General features: G+C 40.3%; 3 protein-coding genes across 3 annotated transcripts in view; 1 reads left to right on the forward strand and 2 right to left on the reverse strand.

Annotated features, from left to right (window-relative positions):
* Positions 1-24,770, reverse strand: part of LOC117331455 (general transcription factor 3C polypeptide 1-like) — a 429,349-nt gene that overhangs the window by 323,741 nt on the left and 80,838 nt on the right. The window lies entirely within an intron of this gene.
* The window catches only part of LOC117331456 (FMRFamide receptor-like), a 324,895-nt gene that overhangs the window by 289,660 nt on the left and 10,465 nt on the right, over positions 1-24,770 (reverse strand). The gene's annotated exons all lie outside the window — the stretch shown is intronic.
* On the forward strand, positions 1,897-2,463 carry LOC117331022 (snake venom metalloprotease inhibitor 02A10-like). The gene has a single exon (XM_033889615.1). It carries the CDS (start codon positions 1,897-1,899, stop codon positions 2,461-2,463), a length of 567 nt encoding a protein of 188 aa, XP_033745506.1.

Consider the following 24,770-nt stretch of genomic DNA (forward strand, 5'->3'; position numbering starts at 1 on the left):
AGTAATGGTCAGTCAACCAAACCAACAGTCAGTGATGGTCAGAGTCATCCAAACCAACAGTCAGTAATGGTCAGAGTCAACACAACCAACAGTCAGTAATGGTCAGAGTCAACCAAACCAACAGTCAGTAATGGTCAGAGTCAACCAAACCAACAGTCAGTAATGGTCAGTCAACCAAACCAACAGTCAGTAATGGTCAGAATCAACCAAACCTACAGTCAGTAATGGTCAGTCAACCAAACCAACAGTCAGTAATGGTCAGTCAACCAAACCAACAGTCAGTGATGGTCAGAATAACCCAAACCAACAGTCAGTAATGGTCAGTCAACCATAATGGTCAGTCAACCAAACAAACAGTCAGTAATGGTCAGAATAACCCAAACCAACAGTCAGTAATGGTCAGTCAACCAAACCAACAGTCAGTAATGGTCAGAGTCAACCAAACCAACAGTCAGTAATGGTCAGTCAACCAAACCTACAGTCAGTAATGGTCAGTCAACCAAACCTACAGTCAGTGATGGTCAGAATCACCCAAACCAACAGTCAGTAATGGTCAGAATCACCCAAACCTACAGTCAGTAATGGTCAGAGTCAACCAAACCAACAGTCAGTAATGGTCAGTCAACCAAACCCAACAGTCAGTAATGGTCAGACAGTCAACCAAACCAACAGTCAGTGATGGTCAGAGTTAACCAAACCAACAGTCAGCAATGGTCAGAGTCAACCAAACCAACAGTCAGTAATGGTCAGTCAACCAAACCTAGTCAGTAATGGTCAGTCAACAAAAAACCAACAGTCAATAATGGTCAGTCAACCAAACCAACAGTCAGTAATGGTCAGTCAACCAAACCAACAGTCAGTAATGGTCAGTCAACCAAACCAACAGTCAGTGATGGTCAGAGTCAACCAAACCAACAGTCAGTAATGGTCAGAGTCAACCAAACCAACAGTCAGTAATGGTCAGTCAACCAAACCAACAGTCAGTGATGGTCAGTCAACCAAACCAACAGTCAGTAACGGTCAGTCAACCAAACCAACAGTCAGTAATGGTCAGTCAACCAAACCAACAGTCAGTAATGGTCAGAGTCAACCAAACCAACAGTCAGTAACGGTCAGTCAACCAAACCAACAGTCAGTAATGGTCAGAGTCAACCAAACCAACAGTCAGTGATGGTCAGTCAACCAAACCAACAGTCAGTGATGGTCAGAGTCAACCAAACCAACAGTCAGTAACGGTCAGAGTCAACCAAACCAACAGTCAGTGATGGTCAGAGTCAACCAAACCAATAGTCAGTGATGGTCAGAGTCAACTAAAACAAGCTGTACATGGTTACTCACCACATGGTATAACACCAAATCTTAACAGTATTTCTGGGGAGGACATTCAGAACAAATGTTGTAACTCCCAGGAAACAACTAGTTATAATTATAGGAAGCTGAGTGTTGCCTGAACTCATAAAAATGACACGGATATAAGAGAAATGACTTGTGTGGAATCATTATGACGGCCAAATCGAGATACCCTATGGTGACAAGTACACACTTCATCAGTTAGGGTGCCGGAGTTAGCGACGACCCCCGTGGAAATGTCTTTTCTGTACCGATATTAATGTCACTGATGGCTGCCAGACATTAATGTTGACATGTTGAATAATCTGATTGAGTTTTTGCCTCGATTCATATGATCTACAGTGGCTTTGTAGATCCAGACCTACAGTGGATTTGTAGATCCACCAATCATGATCTACAGTGGATTTGTAGATCCACCAATCATGATCTACAGTGCCTTTGTAGATCCACCAATCATGATCTACAGTGCCTTTGTAGATTCACCAATCATGATCTACAGTGGCTTTGTAGATCCAGACCTACAGTGGATTTGTAGATTCACCAATCATGATCTACAGTGGATTTGTAGATCCACCAATCATGATCTACAGTGGATTTGTAGATCCACCAATCATGATCTACAGTGGATTTGTAGATCAACCAATCATGATCTACAGTGGATTTGTAGATCAACCAATCATGATCTACAGGGCCTTTGTAGATCCACCAATCATGATCTACAGTGACTTTGTAGATCCACAAATTCTGATCTACCGTGACTTTGTAGATCCACCAATCATGATCTACAGTGCCTTTGTAGATCCACCAATCATGATCTACAGTGCCTTTGTAGATCCACCAGTCCTGTTCTACAGTGACTTTGTAGATCCACCAATCATGATCTACAGTGGATTTGTAGATCCACCAATCATGATCTACAGTGGATTTGTAGATCCACCAATCATGATCTACATTGGATTTGTAGATCCACCAATCATGATCTACAGTGGACTTTGTAGATCCACCAATCATGATCTACAGTGGATTTGTAGATCCACCAATCATGATCTACAGTGGATTTGTAGATCCACCAATCATGATCTACAGTGCCTTTGTATGTCAAGGCAACAGTAAAATGTAATCTGGCATTGCAATTTTTTTCTTCTCAAGGAATCAATTCTGCAAATTTCAAAATTTAAAGAATGTGAGTCTGCAATGAAAGAAAAGTCAATATTTTAAATTAAACTGCCTGTAAATTCAGAAAAGATTATGGGTTGGTGTATCCAAACACAATATCATAGAAGACATCAGAGCCGAGCGGCGACTGCAGCTTCACACACAAATTATCTCTCACTGTCTGCTTACAAAACACAGAACATTCCAATATTGATCAGTCAATATTAAACTGTTATACCTGGCTAAAGTTATGTACTTTCTAATCAGTATCTCCCCTGACACTGACTTAAACAGTCTGATATAGGACACTTGTAGTTAAAACTTATCTCCTCACTATCTCCCCTGACACTGACTTAGACATTCTGATATAGGACACTGGTAGGTAAAACATATCTCCTCACTATCTCCCCTGACACTGACTTAAACAGTCTGATATAGGACACTGGTAGTTAAAACTTATCTCCTCACAATCTCCCCTGACACTGACTTAAACAGTCTGATATAGGACACTGGTAGTTAAAACTTATCTCCTCACTATCTCCCCTGACACTGACTTAGATACTCTGATATAGGACACTTGTAGGTAAAACTTATCTCCTCACTATCTCCCCTGACACTGACTTAGACATTCTGATATAGGACACTTGTAGGTAAAACTTATCTCCTCACTATCTCCCCTGACACTGACTTAGACACTCTGATATAGGACACTGGTAGGTAAAACTTATCTCCTCACTATCTCCCCTGACACAGACTTAGACACTCTGATATAGGACACTGGTAGTTAAAACTTATCTCCTCACTATCTCCCCTGACACAGACTTAGACACTCTGATATAGGACACTGGTAGTTAAAACTTATCTCCTCACTATCTCCCCTGACACTGACTTAGACATTCTGATATAGGACACTTGTAGGTAAAACTTATCTCCTCACTATCTCCCCTGACACTGACTTAGATACTCTGATATAGGACACTTGTAGGTAAAACTTATCTCCTCACTATCTCCCCTGACACAGACTTAGACAGTCTGATATAGGACACTTGTAGGTAAAACTTATCTCCTCACTATCTCCCCTGACACTGACTTAGACACTCTGATATAGGACACTTGTAGGTAAAACTTATCTCCTCACTATCTCCCCTGACACTCACTTAGACACTCTGATATAGGACACTTGTAGGTAAAACTTATCTCCTCACTATCTCCCCTGACACTGACTTAGACACTCTGATATAGGACACTGGTAGGTAAAACTTATCTCCTCACTATCTCCCCTGACACAGACTTAGATACTCTGATATAGGACACTTGTAGGTAAAACTTATCTCCTCACTATCTCCCCTGACACTGACTTAGACATTCTGATATAGGACACTTGTAGGTAAAACTTATCTCCTCACTATCTCCCCTGACACTGACTTAGACACTCTGATATAGGACACTTGTAGGTAAAACTTATCTCCTCACTATCTCCCCTGACACTGACTTAGACAGTCTGATATAGGACACTTGTAGGTAAAACTTATCTCCTCACTATCTCCCCTGACACTGACTTAGACACTCTGATATAGGACACTTGTAGGTAAAACTTATCTCCTCACTATCTCCCCTGACACTGACTTAGACATTCTGATATAGGACACTTGTAGGTAAAACTTATCTCCTCACTATCTCCCCTGACACTGACTTAGACACTCTGATATAGGACACTTGTAGGTAAAACTTATCTCCTCACTATCTCCCCTGACACAGACTTAGACACTCTGATATAGGACACTGGTAGTTAAAACTTATCTCCTCACTATCTCCCCTGACACTGACTTAGACACTCTGATATAGGACACTGGTAGGTAAAACTTATCTCCTCACTATCTCCCCTGACACAGACTTAGACACTCTGATATAGGACACTTGTAGGTAAAACTTATCTCCTCACTATCTCCCCTGACACAGACTTAGACACTCTGATATAGGACACTGGTAGGTAAAACTTATCTCCTCACTATCTCCCCTGACACTGACTTAGACACTCTGATATAGGACAATTGTAGGTAAAACTTATCTCCTCACTATCTCCCCTGACACAGACTTAGACACTCTGATATAGGACACTGGTAGGTAAAACTTATCTCCTCACTATCACCCCTGACACTGACTTAGATACTCTGATATAGGACACTTGTAGGTAAAACTTATCTCCTCACTATCTCCCCTGACACAGACTTAGACACTCTGATATAGGACACTTGTAGGTAAAACTTATCTCCTCACTATCTCCCCTGACACTGACTTAGATACTCTGATATAGGACACTTGTATAGGTAAAACTTATCTCCTCACTATCTCCCCTGACACAGACTTAGATACTCTGATATAGGACACTTGTATAGGTAAAACTTATCTCCTCACTATCTCCCCTGACACAGACTTAGACACTCTGATATAGGACACTTGTATAGGTAAAACTTATCTCCTCACTATCTCCCCTGACACTCACTTAGACACTCTGATATAGGACACTTGTAGGTAAAACTTATCTCCTCACTATCTCCCCTGACACTCACTTAGACAGTCTGATATAGGACACTTGTAGGTAAAACTTATCTCCTCACTATCTCCCCTGACACTGACTTAGACATTCTGATATAGGACACTTGTAGGTAAAACTTATCTCCTCACTATCTCCCCTGACACAGACTTAGACACTCTGATATAGGACACTGGTAGGTAAAACTTATCTCCTCACTATCTCCCCTGACACTGACTTAGACACTCTGATATAGGACACTGGTAGGTAAAACTTATCTCCTCACTATCTCCCCTGACACTGACTTAGACACTCTGATATAGGACACTGGTAGGTAAAACTGATCTCCTCACTATCTCCCCTGACACTGACTTAGACACTCTGATATAGGACACTTGTAGGTAAAACTGATCTCCTCACTATCTCCCCTGACACTGACTTAGACACTCTGATATAGGACACTTGTAGGTAAAACTTATCTCCTCACTATCTCCCCTGACACAGACTTAGACACTCTGATATAGGACACTGGTAGGTAAAACTGATCTCCTCACTATCTCCCCTGACACTGACTTAGATACTCTGATATAGGACACTTGTAGGTAAAACTTATCTCCTCACTATCTCCCCTGACAATGACTTAGACATTCTGATATAGGACCCTTGTAGTTAAACCTATCTCATTTTTCAATGCTTTTATAAACATATATTTTCTGTCAACATCAGGCCCATTTGTGCCATTTTTCCTATAATTTTGGACTTTACATTACATTGTGTTTCCTCTCAAATGTAATTTGGAAATTCCTTACAAAGTATCAACTTTGGTTCCCACAATCACATGACCTGGTTTTTTTTGTTTTTTTTCCATTCCAATCTCACTTTAAATATCATTTCTGTTAACACTAATACTCACAGGAGTTGTTTTAATCTTTAATATTTTACTTTAGATAGTATCTCTCTTTATGACCATCATCACACATTTAATTAGCATGCCAAGCCATCACAAATGATGGTGATCTTATACAGATTATAGACTTGTAATTTTCGCAGTCCATCAGCAAGTACATCAATGATCTAAATCAACTGTGGAGTATCTAGTGTAAATATCACACCTCTGACACATCTACATAGATTGTGTCTAATATCATCTCAATACAAGACACAGTGATCATCATAATCACCCCAGGGATCTTTTATTGCTTCAGCAAAAATTGTCCTGTCGAAATAAACTTTTTTGTCATAAATGTTTAATGATCTATTGTCAGGTTAGTTTGGGAGTCCATCAGAAAAGTTATCTAAGAAATAAGTTTTTAAGTGAGTTATTTCCCTTGTTACAAACTTATTGAAGACATCAGTACACTATTTCTAGGGGTACCAACCTATGTCATCACCTGGATGTCTCTTAGGTAGAAAGGCAGCCATTTTCTACCGCCATGCCGTTAGATTTCCCAGACTAATCATCATAGTCAACATAATGTAGACGGAGGGAGGGAGATCTTCATCTCAGGTTATGTAGACAGAGGTAGGGAGATCTTCATCTGAGGTTATGTAGACAGAGGTAGGGAGATCTTCATCTGAGGTTATATAGACAGAGGTAGGGAGATCTTCATCTGAGGTTATATAGACAGAGGTAGGGAGATCTTCATCTGAGGTTATGTAGACAGAGGTAGGGAGATCTTCAACTGAGGTTACGTAGACAGAGGTAGGGAGATCTTCATCTCAGGTTATATAGACAGAGGTAGGGAGATCTTCTCTCAGGTTATATAGAGACAGAGGTAGGGAGATCTTCATCTGAGGTTACATAGATAGAGGTAGGGAGATCTTCATCTGAGGTTATAAAGACAGAGGTAGGGAGATCTTCATCTGAGGTTATGTAGACAGAGGTAGGGAGATCTTCATCAGAGGTTATGTGGACAGAGGTAGGGAGATCTTTATCTGAGGTTACATAGACAGAGGTAGGGAGATCTTTATCTGAGTTTACATAGACAGAGGTAGGGAGATCTTCATCTGAGGTTATGTAGACAGAGGTAGGGAGATCTTCATCTGAGGTTATATAGACAGAGGTAAGGAGATCTTCATCTAAGGTTATGTAGACAGAGGTAGGGAGATCTTCATCTCAGGTTATGTAGACAGAGGTAGGGAGATCTTCATCTGAGGTTATGTAGACAGAAGTGGGGAGTTCTTCATCTGAGGTTATGTAGACAGAGGTAGGGAGATCTTCATCTGAGGTTTTAAAGACAGATGTAGGGAGATCTTCATCTGAGGTTATGTAGACAGAGGTAGGGAGATCTTCATCTGAGATTATGTAGACAGAGGTAGGGGGATCTTCATCTGAGGTTACATAGACAGAGGTTGGGAGATCTTCATCTGAGGTTATATAGACAGAGGTAGGGAGATCTTCATCTGAGGTTATAGAGACAGGGGTAAGGAGATCTTCAACTGAGGTTACGTAGACAGAGGTAGGGAGATCTTCATCTCAGGTTATATAGACAGAGGTAGGGAGATCTTCATCTGAAGTTAAGTAGACAGAGGTTGGGAGATCTTCATCTGAGGTTATGTAGACAGAGGTAGGGAGATCTTCATCTGAGGTTATGTAGACAGAGGTGGAGATCTTCATCTGAGGTTATAGAGACAGAGGTAGGGAGATCTTCATCTGAGGTTATGTAGACAGAGGTAGGGAGATCTTCATCTGAGGTTATATAGACAGAGGTAGGGAGATCTTCATCTGAGGTTATGTAGACAGAGGTAGGGAGATCTCCATCTGAGGTAATGTAGACAGGTATGGAGATCTTCATCTGAGGTTACATAGACAGATGAAGGGAGATCTTCATCTGAGGTTATGTAGACAGAGGTAGGGAGATCTTCATCTGAGGTTATGTAGACAGAGGTAGGGAGATCTTCATCTGAGGTTATATAGACAGAGGTAGGGAGATCTTCATCTGAGGTTATATAGACAGAGGTAGGGAGATCTTCATCTGAGGTTATGTAGACAGAGGTAGGGAGATCTTCAACTGAGGTTACGTAGACAGAGGTAGGGAGATCTTCATCTCAGGTTATATATACAGAGGTAGGGAGATCTTCTCTCAGGTTATATAGAGACAGAGGTAGGGAGATCTTCATCTGAGGTTACATAGATAGAGGTAGGGAGATCTTCATCTGAGGTTATAAAGACAGAGGTAGGGAGATCTTCATCTGAGGTTATGTAGACAGAGGTAGGGAGATCTTTATCTGAGTTTACATAGACAGAGGTAGGGAGATCTTCATCTGAGGTTATGTAGACAGAGGTAGGGAGATCTTCATCTGAGGTTATATAGACAAAGGTAAGGAGATCTTCATCTAAGGTTATGTAGACAGAGGTAGGGAGATCTTCATCTCAGGTTATGTAGACAGAGGTAGGGAGATCTTCATCTGAGGTTATGTAGACAGAAGTGGGGAGTTCTTCATCTGAGGTTATGTAGACAGAGGTAGGGAGATCTTCATCTGAGGTTTTAAAGACAGATGTAGGGAGATCTTCATCTGAGGTTATGTAGACAGAGGTAGGGAGATCTTCATCTGAGATTATGTAGACAGAGGTAGGGGGATCTTCATCTGAGGTTACATAGACAGAGGTTGGGAGATCTTCATCTGAGGTTATGTAGACAGAGGTAGGGAGATCTTCATCTGAGGTTATAGAGACAGGGGTAAGGAGATCTTCAACTGAGGTTACGTAGACAGAGGTAGGGAGATCTTCATCTCAGGTTATATAGACAGAGGTAGGGAGATCTTCATCTGAAGTTAAGTAGACAGAGGTTGGGAGATCTTCATCTGAGGTTATGTAGACAGAGGTAGGGAGATCTTCATCTGAGGTTATGTAGACAGAGGTGGAGATCTTCATCTGAGGTTATAGAGACAGAGGTAGGGAGATCTTCATCTGAGGTTATGTAGACAGAGGTAGGGAGATCTTCATCTGAGGTTATGTAGACAGAGGTAGGGAGATCTTCAACTGAGGTTATGTAGACAGAGGTAGGGAGATCTCCATCTGAGGTAATGTAGACAGGTATGGAGATCTTCATCTGAGGTTACATAGACAGATGAAGGGAGATCTTCATCTGAGGTTATGTAGACAGAGGTAGGGAGATCTTCATCTGCGGTTATGTAGACAGAGGTAGGGAGATCTTCATCTGAGGTAATGTAGACAGAGGTAGGGAGATCTTCATCTGAGGTTATGTAGACAGAGGTCGAGAGATCTTCATCTGAGGTTACATAGACAGAGATAGGGAGATCTTCATCTGAGGTTACATAGACAGAGGTAGGGAGATCTTCATCTGAGGTTATATAGACAGAAGTAGGGAGATCTTCATCTGAGGTTATGTAGACAGAGGTAGGGAGATCTTCATCTGAGGTTATATAGACAGAGGTAAGGAGATCTTCATCTAAGGTTATGTAGACAGAGGTAGGGAGATCTTCATCTCAGGTTATGTAGACAGAGGTAGGGAGATCTTCATCTGAGGTTATGTGGACAGAGGTAGGGAGATCTTCATCTGAGGTTACATAGACAGGTAGGGAGATCTTCATCTGAGGTTACATAGACAGAGATAGGGAGATCTTCATCGGAGGTTACATAGACAGAGGTAGGGAGATCTTCATCTGAGGTTACATAGACAGAGATAGGGAGATCTTTATCTGAGTTTACATAGACAGAGGTAGGGAGATCTTCATCCGATGTTACATAGACAGAGGTAGGGAGATCTTTATCTGAGGTTATATAGACAGAGGTAGAGAGATCTTCATCTGAGGTTATGTAGACAGAAGTAGGGAGATCTTCATCAGAGGTTATGTGGACAGAGGTAGGGAGATCTTCATCTGAGGTTACATAGACAGAGGTAGGGAGATCTTTATCTGAGGTTATATAGACAGAGGTAGGGAGATCTTCATCTGAGGTTATGTAGACAGAGGTAGGGAGATCTTCATCTGAGGTTATATAGACAGAGGTAAGGAGATCTTCATCTGAGGTTATGTAGACAGAAGTGGGGAGATCTTCATCTGAGGTTATATAGATAGAGGTAGGGAGATCTTCATCTGAGGTTATGTAGACAGAAGTGGGGAGTTCTTCATCTGAGGTTATGTAGACAGAGGTAGGGAGATCTTCATCTGAGGTTTTAAAGACAGATGTAGGGAGATCTTCATCTGAGGTTATGTAGACAGAGGTAGGGAGATCTTCATCTGAGATTATGTAGACAGAGGTAGGGGGATCTTCATCTGAGGTTACATAGACAGAGGTTGGGAGATCTTCATCTGAGGTTATATAGACAGAGGTAGGGAGATCTTCATCTGAGGTTATAGAGACAGGGGTAAGGAGATCTTCAACTGAGGTTACGTAGACAGAGGTAGGGAGATCTTCATCTCAGGTTATATAGACAGAGGTAGGGAGATCTTCATCTGAAGTTAAGTAGACAGAGGTAGGGAGATCTTCATCTGAGGTTATGTAGACAGAGGTAGGGAGATCTTCAACTGAGGTTACGTAGACAGAGGTAGGGAGATCTTCATCTGAAGTTATGTAGACAGAGGTAGGGAGATCTTCATCTGAGGTTATGTAGACAGAGGTAGGGAGATCTTCATCTGAGGTTATGTAGACAGAGGTGGAGATCTTCATCTGAGGTTATAAAGACAGAGGTAGGGAGATCTTCATCTGAGGTTATGTAGACAGAGGTAGGGAGATCTTCATCTGAGGTTATGTAGACAGAGGTAGGGAGATCTTCATCTGAGGTTATGTAGACAGAGGTCGAGAGATCTTCATCTGAGGTTACATAGACAGAGATAGGGAGATCTTCATCTGAGGTTACATAGACAGAGGTAGGGAGATCTTCATCTGAGGTTACGTAGACAGAGGTAGGGAGATCTTCATCTGAGGTTACATAGACAGAGATAGGGAGATCTTCATCTGAGGTTATATAGACAGAAGTAGGGAGATCTTCATCTGAGGTTATGTAGACAGAGGTAGGGAGATCTTCATCTGAGGTTATAGAGACAGATGTAGGGAGATCTCCATCTGGGGTTATATAGACAGAGGTAGGGAGATCTCCATCTGAGGTTATATAGACAGAGGTAGGGTGATCTTCATCTGAGGTTATATAGACAGAGGTAGGGAGATCTTCATCTGAGGTTACATAGACAGGTAGGGAGATCTTCATCTGAGGTTACATAGACAGAGATAGGGAGATCTTCATCTGAGGTTACATAGACAGAGGTAGGGAGATCTTCATCTGAGGTTACGTAGACAGAGGTAGGGAGATCTTCATCTCAGGTTACGTAGACAGAGGTAGGGAGATCTTCATCTCAGGTTACATAGACAGAGATAGGGGGATCTTCATCTGAGGTTATGTAGACAGAGGTAGGGAGATCTTCATCTGATGTTACATAGACAGAGGTAGAGAGATCTCCATCTGAGGTTATATAGACAGAGGTAGGGAGATCTTCATCTGAGGTTACATAGACAGAGGTAGGGAGATCTTCATCTGAGGTTACATAGACAGAGGTAGGGAGATCTTCATCCGATGTTACATTGACAGAGGTAGGGAGATCTTCATCTGAGATTATGTAGACAGAGGTAGGGAGATCTTCATCTGAGGTAATGTAGACAGATGTAGGGAGATCTTCATCTCAGGTTATGTAGACAGAGGTAGGGAGATCTTCTCTCAGGTTATATAGAGACAGAGGTAGGGAGATCTTCATCTGAGGTTACATAGATAGAGGTAGGGAGATCTTCATCTGAGGTTATAAAGACAGAGGTAGGGAGATCTTCATCTGAGGTTATGTAGACAGAGGTAGGGAGATCTTCATCAGAGGTTATGTGGACAGAGGTAGGGAGATCTTCATCTGAGGTTACATAGACAGAGGTAGGGAGATCTTTATCTGAGTTTACATAGACAGAGGTAGGGAGATCTTCATCTGAGGTTATGTAGACAGAGGTAGGGAGATCTTCATCTGAGGTTATATAGACAGAGGTTATAAGACTCTTTCATATGTGTATATGTAGGATAGGGATATTCCACCCGAGGGGTCACAAAATGTGGTGAAACCCGAGGCTTGCCGAGGGTTTTACCACATTTTGTGATCCCAAGGGTGGAATATCACTATCCTAAATACACACATAATGAAAGAGTCTTTTTCTCTCATATCATTACCGAATTTCTGGCGAAAGTGTCCCTCAGCCATCCATTTTCTTCAATTTTTGAATTTCTTTATTTGATGTTTTTACTAAAAATACTTGTGATATTCTGAAAGATCATACCTTATTTTGGCAAGCTATGATTGCACACAAATTTCATTCATTTTGTGGTTAAGTGATGAACGAATGAACAATTCGCCGATAAAAATTACCGTAACTTGACCGACTTTTACGTGGCCGTGATCGAATTGTCAACATCCGAGAAAAAGAAGTTCTATCAACAATACTGAAAGCCAACGCTGAAATGAGTTTTCCAACTTTACATATAATTTGATTTGCACCTCGACATATTTTATCATTTCACAGAATACACTGTACTTTTAAATGCCAAGTCAATTTTTTTTTTATAAAATACTACGTCACTGCATGACGTCACGACTGTCATTGGAATTCCATTCATAGTTCAAGGATATTGAGAGTGATGTTAATCTCGATCGCCATGACGCGGCGATGTTTCGTGGCTGGTAATTTTAAATTCACTGTGATTTTGGCAACTTCGTGTGTGAACCAGCGAACAATGACTCTATAAGAGTATTCGATCTTTTCTGTGACATAGGATTATATGTGTTTAACCGGTTGTCTTGATGGAATGACGAAGGTAGGTCCGTCGATAACGATGATCATATTGAAAGGCTATGATGTCAGTTAGTTTTCATGGTTACTCTACACAAATATAGACTCTGAGTTACAATTAAAATAAATATTTTATATGAACATCGAGGGGTGTCATTTTTACCGAATGTTCGTTCATTTAAGAGCCAAATTCCCAACTTCCAAATACACAGGTTACTGAGTAGGCCTAGGCTAGCAGTTACTGACAGTACAGAAGAGTAAACAAATTCCAGGCTCCCCGCAGACGCAAACGGAACCATTTCATAGGTTGTGATGTTTGACATTTTCTTTTTTATATATTTTTTTATGTATGGCTTTTATTTTACTTCCTGTCATTGCCAGGTGAGTGTATGTGTTTACATTTTTTTAATGACAAATGACAAATCTGTCGGGTAGGCCAGTCTGTTACTGTACTGTACTGCAGTAGGCAACAGGCCTGTAGGCCTAGTCTACAGTAACGGAGTTATATGTTCGCTCAGATGAAATGTCTAATCGTTTAACCGTGTAGCCCTATTGGTTTACTGCTGATATGATATATATTTATCTAAGAATGTATGTATTTTTATAGTTAAGTCCAACGTTTCAAAACCGACACCGACGATAAGGACTATCGGGTGTAAACACAAGCAGACGACGTTGTGAGAGTTGTCCCTCTTGGACGGAGATTACTCCGCGCGCGTGAAATGCTATGTAAGATAGATTTATCTTACATAGCTATCTAACATGGGCAAACTCTATCCAACATGGCGAGATATGAGAGAAAAGGAGATCTTCATCTAAGGTTATGTAGACAGAGGTAGGGAGATCTTCATCTCAGGTTATGAAGACAGAGGTAGGGAGATCTTCATCTGAGGTTATGTAGACAGAAGTAGGGAGATCTTCATCTGAGGTTATGTAGACAGAGGTAGGGAGATCTTCATCTGAGATTATGTAGACAGAGGTAGGGGGATCTTCATCTGAGGTTACATAGACAGAGGTTGGGAGATCTTCATCTGAGGTTATATAGACAGAGGTAGGGAGATCTTCATCTGAGGTTATAGAGACAGGGGTAAGGAGATCTTCAACTGAGGTTACGTAGACAGAGGTAGGGAGATCTTCATCTGAGGTTATATAGACAGAGGTAGGGAGATCTTCATCTGAAGTTAAGTAGACAGAGGTAGGGAGATCTTCATCTGAGGTTATGTAGACAGAGGTAGGGAGATCTTCATCTGAGGTTATGTAGACAGAGGTGGAGATCTTCATCTGAGGTTATAGAGACAGAGGTAGGGAGATCTTCATCTGAGGTTATGTAGACAGGTAGGGAGATCTTCATCTGAGGTTATGTAGACAGAGGTAGGGAGATCTTCATCTGAGGTTATGTAGACAGAGGTAGGGAGATCTCCATCTGAGGTAATGTAGACAGGTATGGAGATCTTCATCTGAGGTTACATAGACAGATGAAGGGAGATCTTCATCTGAGGTTATGTAGACAGAGGTAGGGAGATCTTCATCTGAGGTTATGTAGACAGAGGTAGGGAGATCTTCATCTGAGGTTATGTAGACAGAGGTAGGGAGATCTTCATCTGAGGTCACATAGACAGAGGTAGGGAGATCTTCATCTCAGGTTACGTAGACAGAAGTTGGGAGATCTTTATCTGAGGTTACGTATGACAGACGCTCTAACCAATATCAGATATAGTCAAGTATTTACATTTTATACCTTTTTAATTGTGACATCAATATGAATGTGCATACAAAACTTTCTGGAGATGAAGTGGGTGATCCTACTAATGTAAGGTCAAGTGATAGGTGTAATTAAATCAGTATTTTACCACCCATACAATGTTTGGTAGCGACGTAACAAATCTCCATGCTACTTTTAAAGACATTATAGCAAATGATACCCTTGTTTAATAAAATCATCTCCCAAATATAGAAAAGATGAATGCAAAATTGATATCCCTCAATACCATTTTGGCTATCCAAATACTCTCCTTAGAAATCAAAGAACAGTTTGTTGATTGGAAATCCCGAAACTCTTGATTCCTCGGAGGACAATAAAGACACCTCCACGATTCCCGGGGGGAATATAAAGACACCTACACATTGGATTCAGCTGAAACATTTCCTATCCAAGAACTACACACCAATGTCACTCATCCTGGGGAACCGACACTCTGTCTACTGTAATGATAATGTGTAACATCCTAGTGATAGATCATCAGACAAATGTATCCATCATTTTGTCACTATCAACTCAGTCAGCAGAACCTTTCAAACCTTTAATTCAAACAGCATACATCAAACATTTGAGAGAACAATAAAATTAAAATGTGTAAACTGATCAATCCTAAAATCCTACCATTGTTGTTATAGGTACACGTTAAGTATGATACAAACTTGGAAGTCTCCAGCAGACACAAGCATGGGTCCCAGTGTCTGGTTCAGCACTGCCATCAGGTCTCATACAAGAACCTGAATGACCTAGATGTAATTGGTGATTTCTTGGCAGACATCATGTTTTATAAGATACTGTAGTGTAATACAGTGAAATATGAAGTTTATACATAGATGCCAGGTTACAGTGATATTGTTGGGATACGGTACAGGTTTATAGTGATGGGATACGGTACAGGTTTATAGTGACATTGTTGGGATACGGTACAGGTTTATAGTGACATTGTTGGGATACGGTACAGGTTACAGTGATATTGTTGGGATACGGTACAGGTTACAGTGATATTGTTGGGATACGGTACAGTTACAGTGATATTGTTGGGATACGGTACAGGTTTACAGTGACATTGTTGGGATACGGTACAGGTTGACAGTGATATTGTTGGGATACGGTACAGGTTTATAGTGACATTGTTGGGATACGGTACAGGTTTATAGTGACATTGTTTGGATACGGTACAGGTTTATAGTGACATTGTTGGGATACGGTACAGGTTTACAGTGACATTGTTGGGATACGGTACAGGTTTATAGTGATATTGTTGGGATACGGTACAGGTTTACAGTGACATTGTTGGGATACGGTACAGGTTTACAGTGACATTGTTGGGATACGGTACAGGTTTATAGTGATATTGTTGGGATACGGTACAGGTTTATAGTGATATTGTTGGGATACGGTACAGGTTTACAGTGACATTGTTGGGATACGGTACAGGTTTATAGTGATATTGTTGGGATACGGTACAGGTTTACAGTGACATTGTTGGGATACGGTACAGGTTTATAGTGATATTGTTGGGATACGGTACAGGTTGATAGTGATATTGTTGGGATACGGTACAGGTTTATAGTGACATTGTTGGGATACGGTACAGGTTTATAGTGACATTGTTGGGATACGGTACAGGTTTACAGTGATATTGTTGGGATACGGTACAGGTTTACAGTGACATTGTTGGGATAAGGTACAGGTTTATAGTGACATTGTTGGGATACGGTACAGGTTTATAGTGATATTGTTGGGATACGGTACAGGGTTACAGTGACATTGTTGGGATACGGTACAGGTTTATAGTGATGGGATACGGTACAGGTTTATAGTGACATTGTTGGTATACGGTACAGGTTTATAGTGACATTGTTGGGATACGGTACAGGTTTATAGTGACATTGTTGGGATACGGTACAGGTTTATAGTGATGGGATACGGTACAGGTTTATAGTGACATTGTTGGGATACGGTACAGGTTGATAGTGTTGGGATACGGTACAGGTTTACAGTGATATTGTTGGGATACGGTACAGGTTTATAGTGATATTGTTGGGATACGGTACAGGTTTATAGTGACATTGTTGGGATACGGTACAGGTTTACAGTGACATTGTTGGGATACGGTACAGGTTGACAGTGATATTGTTGGGATACGGTACAGGTTTACAGTGACATTGTTGGGATACGGTACAGGTTTATAGTGATATTGTTGGGATACGGTACAGGTTTATAGTGACATTGTTGGGATACGGTACAGGTTTATAGTGACATTGTTGGGATACGGTACAGGTTTATAGTGACATTGTTGGGATACGGTACAGGTTTACAGTGACATTGTTGGGATACGGTACAGGTTGACAGTGATATTGTTGGGATACGGTACAGGTTTATAGTGACATTGTTGGGATACGGTACAGGTTTATAGTGACATTGTTTGGATACGGTACAGGTTTATAGTGACATTGTTGGGATACGGTACAGGTTTACAGTGACATTGTTGGGATACGGTACAGGTTTATAGTGATATTGTTGGGATACGGTACAGGTTTACAGTGACATTGTTGGGATACGGTACAGGTTTATAGTGATATTGTTGGGATACGGTACAGGTTTATAGTGATATTGTTGGGATACGGTACAGGTTTACAGTGACATTGTTGGGATACGGTACAGGTTTATAGTGATATTGTTGGGATACGGTACAGGTTTACAGTGACATTGTTGGGATACGGTACAGGTTTATAGTGATATTGTTGGGATACGGTACAGGTTGATAGTGACATTGTTGGGATACGGTACAGGTTTATAGTGACATTGTTGGGATACGGTACAGGTTTATAGTGACATTGTTGGGATACGGTACAGGTTTACAGTGATATTGTTGGGATACGGTACAGGTTTACAGTGACATTGTTGGGATACGGTACAGGTTTATAGTGACATTGTTGGGATACGGTACAGGTTTATAGTGATATTGTTGGGATACGGTACAGGGTTACAGTGACATTGTTGGGATACGGTACAGGTTTATAGTGATGGGATACGGTACAGGTTTATAGTGACATTGTTGGTATACGGTACAGGTTTATAGTGACATTGTTGGGATACGGTACAGGTTTATAGTGACATTGTTGGGATACGGTACAGGTTTATAGTGATGGGATACGGTACAGGTTTATAGTGACATTGTTGGGATACGGTACAGGTTTATAGTGATGGGATACGGTACAGGTTTATAGTGACATTGTTGGGATACGGTACAGGTTTATAGTGATATTGTTGGGATACGGTACAGGTTTATAGTGATATTGTTTGGATAGGGTACAGGTTTATAGTGATATTGTTGGGATACGGTACAGGTTTATAGTGATATTGTTGGGATACGGTACAGGTTTATAGTGATGGGATACGGTACAGGTTTATAGTGATATTGTTGGGATACGGTACAGGTTTATAGTGACATTGTTGGGATACGGTACAGGTTTATAGTGACATTGTTGGGATACGGTACAGGTTTATAGTGACATTGTTGGGATACGGTAAAGGTTGACAGTGATATTGTTGGGATACGGTACAGGTTTATAGTGACATTGTTGGGATATGGTACAGGTTTATAGTGACATTGTTGGGATACGGTACAGGTTTATAGTGACATTGTTGGGATACGGTACAGGTTTACAGTGATATTGTTGGGATACGGTACAGGTTTACAGTGATATTGTTGGGATACGGTACAGGTTTATAGTGACATTGTTGGGATACGGTACAGGTTTATAGTGATATTGTTGGGATATGGTACAGGTTTATAGTGACATTGTTGGGATACAGTACAGGTTGATAGTGATATTGTTGGGATACGGTACAGGTTTATAGTGACATTGTTGGGATACGGTACAGGTTTATAGTGACATTGTTGGGATACGGTACAGGTTTATAGTGACATTGTTGGGATACGGTACAGGTTTACAGTGATATTGTTGGGATACGGTACAGGTTTACAGTGATATTGTTGGGATACGGTACAGGTTTATAGTGACATTGTTGGGATACGGTACAGGTTTATAGTGATATTGTTGGGATATGGTACAGGTTTATAGTGACATTGTTGGGATACAGTACAGGTTTATAGTGATGGGATACGGTACAGGTTACAGTGATATTGTTGGGATACGGTACAGGTTTATAGTGATATTGTTGGGATATGGTACAGGTTTATAGTGACATTGTTGGGATACGGTACAGGTTTATAGTGATATTGTTGGGATACGGTACAGGTTTATAGTGACATTGTTGGGATAGTGACGGTACAGGTTTATAGTGATATTGTTGGGATACGGTACAGGTTTATAGTGATGGGATACGGTACAGGTTACAGTGATATTGTTGGGATACGGTACAGGTTTATAGTGATATTGTTGGGATACGGTACAGGTTTATAGTGACATTGTTGGGATACGGTACAGGTTTATAGTGACATTGTTGGGATACGGTACAGGTTTATAGTGATATTGTTGGGATACGGTACAGGTTTATAGTGACATTGTTGGGATACGGTACAGGTTTATAGTGACATTGTTGGGATACGGTACAGGTTTTATAGTGATGGGATACGGTACAGGTTTTATAGTGATGGGATACGGTACAGGTTTACAGTGATATTTTTGGGATACGGTACAGGTTTATAGTGACATTGTTGGGATACGGTACAGGTTTATAGTGACATTGTTGGGATACGGTACAGGTTTATAGTGACATTGTTGGGATACGGTACAGGTTTATAGTGATGGGATACGGTACAGGTTTACAGTGATATTGTTGGGATACGGTACAGGTTTATAGTGACATTGTTGGGATACGGTACAGGTTGATAGTGACATTGTTGGGATACGGTACAGGTTTACAGTGATATTGTTGGGATACGGTACAGGTTTATAGTGACATTGTTGGGATACGGTACAGGTTTACAGTGACATTGTTGGGATACGGTACAGGTTTATAGTGACATTGTTGGGATACGGTACAGGTTACAGTGACATTGTTGGGATACGGTACAGGTTTATAGTGATATTGTTGGGATACGGTACAGGTTACAGTGATATTGTTGGGATACGGTACAGGTTTATAGTGACATTGTTGGGATACGGTACAGGTTTATAGTGATAGTGTTGGGATACGGTACAGGTTTATAGTGACATTGTTGGGATACGGTACAGGTTTTATAGTGATGGGATACGGTACAGGTTTACAGTGATATTGTTGGGATACGGTACAGGTTTATAGTGACATTGTTGGGATACGGTACAGGTTTATAGTGACATTGTTGGGATACGGTACAGGTTTATAGTGACATTGTTGGGATACGGTACAGGTTTATAGTGACATTGTTGGGATACGGTACAGGTTTATAGTGATGGGATACGGTACAGGTTTACAGTGATATTGTTGGGATACGGTACAGGTTTATAGTGACATTGTTGGGATACGGTACAGGTTTATAGTGACATTGTTGGGATACGGTACAGGTTTATAGTGACATTGTTGGGATACGGTACAGGTTTATAGTGACATTGTTGGGATACGGTACAGGTTTATAGTGATGGGATACGGTACAGGTTTACAGTGATATTGTTGGGATACGGTACAGGTTTATAGTGACATTGTTGGGATACGGTACAGGTTTATAGTGACATTGTTGGGATACGGTACAGGTTTACAGTGATATTGTTGGGATACGGTACAGGTTTATAGTGACATTGTTGGGATACGGTACAGGTTTACAGTGACATTGTTGGGATACGGTACAGGTTTATAGTGATATTGTTGGGATACGGTACAGGTTACAGTGATATTGTTGGGATACGGTACAGGTTTATAGTGACATTGTTGGGATACGGTACAGGTTTATAGTGATATTGTTGGGATACGGTACAGGTTGACAGTGATATTGTTGGGATACGGTACAGGTTTACAGTGATATTGTTGGGATACGGTACAGGTTTACAGTGACATTGTTGGGATACGGTACAGGTTTATAGTGACATTGTTGGGATACGGTACAGGTTTATAGTGATAATGTTGGGATACGGTACAGGTTTATAGTGACATTGTTGGGATACGGTACAGGTTTATAGTGACATTGTTGGGATACGGTACAGGTTTACAGTGATATTGTTGGGATACGGTACAGGTTTATAGTGACATTGTTGGGATACGGTACAGGTTTATAGTGACATTGTTGGGATACGGTACAGGTTTATAGTGACATTGTTGGGATACGGTACAGGTTTATAGTGATATTGTTGGGATACGGTACAGGTTTATAGTGACATTGTTGGGATACGGTACAGGTTTATAGTGACATTGTTGGGATACGGTACAGGGTTATAGTGATATTGTTGGGATACGGTACAGGTTGATAGTGACATTGTTGGGATACGGTACAGGTTTATAGTGACATTGTTGGGATACGGTACAGGTTTATACCTGGAAATGCCAGGAACTCAATATAACATGGAATTTTTTGTATTGGTTTTTTTTTTTTACTCCCACTACAATTGTTACCATATCTCCAAAATAACTTAGGGTTTGGATGGAGGGAATAAGCGGTATCGTGTGTTTATTACTGTGCGTAAAAGTTCAGCCTCAGCATCAGGCTTCTTCAGGACAATTTTTATGATGATTTCTTTCCCTAAAGTTAATCAAATTGCAGGCACCCTTTAATCACACAAATGATGCTCAGCTATACATGTTCAATTACATTCTCAAGCTTTCAGTTTCACAGTCAGGTAAATGGGTTTGGGAATTTTTTTATTTTTTTTTTAATGATCTTTCACAGATATTAGTTCCATATTAACATTAGTGGTATAACCAAGATAGCAAAACAGCCAAATGTTCACTGTCAGGTAGATGTACCAATGTTCACTGTTAGGTAGATGTACCAATGTTCACTGTTAGGTAGATGTACCAATGTTCACTGTTAGGTAGATATACAATGTTCACTGTTAGGTAGATGTATCAATGTTCACTGTTAGGTAGATGTACCAATGTTCACTGTTAGGTAGATGTTCACTGTTAGGTAGATGTACAATGTTCACTGTTAGGTAGATGTTCACTGTTAGGTAGATGTACAATGTTCACTGTTAGGTAGATGTACAATGTTCACTGTTAGGTAGATGTACCAATGTTCACTGTTAGGTAGATGTACCAATGTTCACTGTTAGGTAGATGTATCAATGTTCACTGTTAGGTAGATGTACCAATGTTCACTGTTAGGTAGATGTACAATGTTCACTGTTAGGTAGATGTACCAATGTTCACTGTTAGATAGATATACCAATGTTCACTGTTAGGTAGATGTTCACTGTTAGGTAGATATACAATGTTCACTGTTAGGTAGATGTACCAATGTTCACTGTTAGGTAGATGTACAATGTTCACTGTTAGGTAGATGTACTGATGTTCACTGTTAGGTAGATGTACAATGTTCACTGTTAGGTAGATGTTCACTGTTAGGTAGATGTACAATGTTCACTGTTAGGTAGATGTACCAATGTTCACTGTTAGGTAGATGTACCAATGTTCACTGTTAGGTAGATGTACCAATGTTCACTGTTAGGTAGATATACAATGTTCACTGTTAGGTAGATGTTCACTGTTCACTGTTAGATAGATATACCAATGTTCACTGTTAGGTAGATGTTCACTGTTAGGTAGATATACAATGTTCACTGTTAGGTAGATGTACCAATGTTCACTGTTAGGTAGATGTACCAATGTTCACTGTTAGGTAGATGTACAATGTTCACTGTTAGGTAGATGTTCACTGTTAGGTAGATGTACCAATGTTAGGTAGATGTTCACTGTTAGGTAGATGTACCAATGTTCACTGTTAGGTAGATGTTCACTGTTAGGTAGATGTACAATGTTCACTGTTAGGTAGATGTACCAATGTTCACTGTTAGGTAGATGTTCACTGTTCACTGTTAGATAGATATACCAATGTTCACTGTTAGGTAGATGTTCACTGTTAGGTAGATATACAATGTTCACTGTTAGGTAGATGTACCAATGTTCACTGTTAGGTAGATGTACCAATGTTCACTGTTAGGTAGATGTACAATGTTCACTGTTAGGTAGATGTTCACTGTTAGGTAGATGTACCAATGTTAGGTAGATGTTCACTGTTAGGTAGATGTACCAATGTTCACTGTTAGGTAGATGTTCACTCTTAGGTAGATGTTCACTGTTAGGTAGATGTACCAATGTTCACTGTTAGATAGATGTACCAATGTTCACTGTTAGGTAGATGTACCAATGTTCACTGTTAGGTAGATGTATCAATGTTCACTGTTAGGTAGATGTTCACTGTTAGGTAGATGTACCAATGTTCACTGTTAGGTAGATGTACAATGATCACTGTTAGGTAGATGTTCACTGTTAGGTAGATGTTCACTGTTAGGTAGATGTACCAATGTTCACTGTTAGGTAGATGTACAATGTTCACTGTTAGGTAGATGTTCACTGTTAGGTAGATGTACCAATGTTCACTGTTAGGTAGATGTACCAATGTTCACTGTTAGGTAGATGTACCAATGTTCACTGTTAGGTAGATGTTCACTGTTAGGTAGATGTTCACTGTTAGATAGACGTACCAATGTTCACTGTTAGATTGACGTACCAATGTTCACTGTTAGGTAGATATACAATGTTCACTGTTAGGTAGATGTACCAATGTTCACTGTTAGGTAGATGTACCAATGTTCACTGTTAGGTAGATGTACAATGTTCACTGTTAGGTAGATGTACAATGTTCACTGTTAGGTAGATGTACAATGTTCACTGTTAGGTAGATATACCAATGTTCACTGTTAGGTAGATGTACCAATGTTAGGTAGATGTTCACTGTTAGGTAGATGTACCAATGTTCACTGTTAGGTAGATGTACCAATGTTAGGTAGATGTTCACTGTTAGGTAGATGTACCAATGTTCACTGTTAGGTAGATGTACCAATGTTCACTGTTAGGTAGATGTACCAATGTTCACTGTTAGATAGACGTACCAATGTTCACTGTTAGGTAGATATAGAATGTTCACTGTTAGGTAGATGTACCAATGTTCACTGTTAGGTAGATGTACCAATGTTCACTGTTAGGTAGATGTACAATGTTCACTGTTAGGTAGATGTACCAATGTTCACTGTTAGGTAGATGTACCAATGTTCACTGTTAGGTAGATGTACCAATGTTCACTGTTAGGTAGATGTACCAATGTTCACTGTTAGGTAGATGTTCACTGTTAGGTAGATATACAATGTTCACTGTTAGGTAGATGTACCCATGTTCACTGTTAGGTAGATGTTCACTGTTAGGTAGATGTACCAATGTTCACTGTTAGATAGATGTACCAATGTTCACTGTTAGATAGATGTACCAATGTTCACTGTTAGGTAGATGTACCAATGTTCACTGTTAGGTAGATGTACCAATGTTCACTGTTAGATAGATGTACCAATGTTCACTGTTAGGTAGATGTACAATGTTCACTGTTAGGTAGATGTACCAATGTTCACTGTTAGGTAGATGTTCACTGTTAGGTAGATGTACCAATGTTCACTGTTAGGTAGATATACAATGTTCACTGTTAGGTAGATGTACAATGTTCACTGTTAGGTAGATGTACCAATGTTCACTGTTAGGTAGATGTTCACTGTTCACTGTTCGATAGATATACCAATGTTCACTGTTAGGTAGATGTTCACTGTTAGGTAGATGTACCAATGTTTACTGTTAGGTAGATGTACAATGTTCACTGTTAGGTAGATGTATCAATGTTCACTGTTAGGTAGATGTACCAATGTTCACTGTTAGGTAGATGTTCACTGTTAGGTAGATGTACCAATGTTCACTGTTAGGTAGATGTATCAATGTTCACTGTTAGGTAGATGTACCAATGTTCACTGTTAGGTAGATGTTCACTGTTAGGTAGATGTACTGATGTTCACTGTTAGGTAGATATACAATGTTCACTGTTAGGTAGATGTACCAATGTTCACTGTTAGGTAGATGTACCAATGTTCACTGTTAGGTAGATGTACCAATGTTTACTGTTAGGTAGATGTACAATGTTCACTGTTAGGTAGATATACCAATGTTTACTGTTAGGTAGATGTACCAATGTTCACTGTTAGGTAGATGTACCAATG

The sequence above is a fragment of the Pecten maximus genome, chromosome 7, assembly GCF_902652985.1.
Source record: "Pecten maximus chromosome 7, xPecMax1.1, whole genome shotgun sequence".
Classification (NCBI taxonomy): Eukaryota; Metazoa; Mollusca; class Bivalvia; order Pectinida; family Pectinidae; genus Pecten; species Pecten maximus.

Excerpts from the sequence above, each read along its gene's own strand:
- LOC117331022 (XM_033889615.1), top strand. The coding sequence starts at position 1,897 with ATGATCTACAGTGGATTTGTAGATCCACCAATCATGATCTACAGTGGA.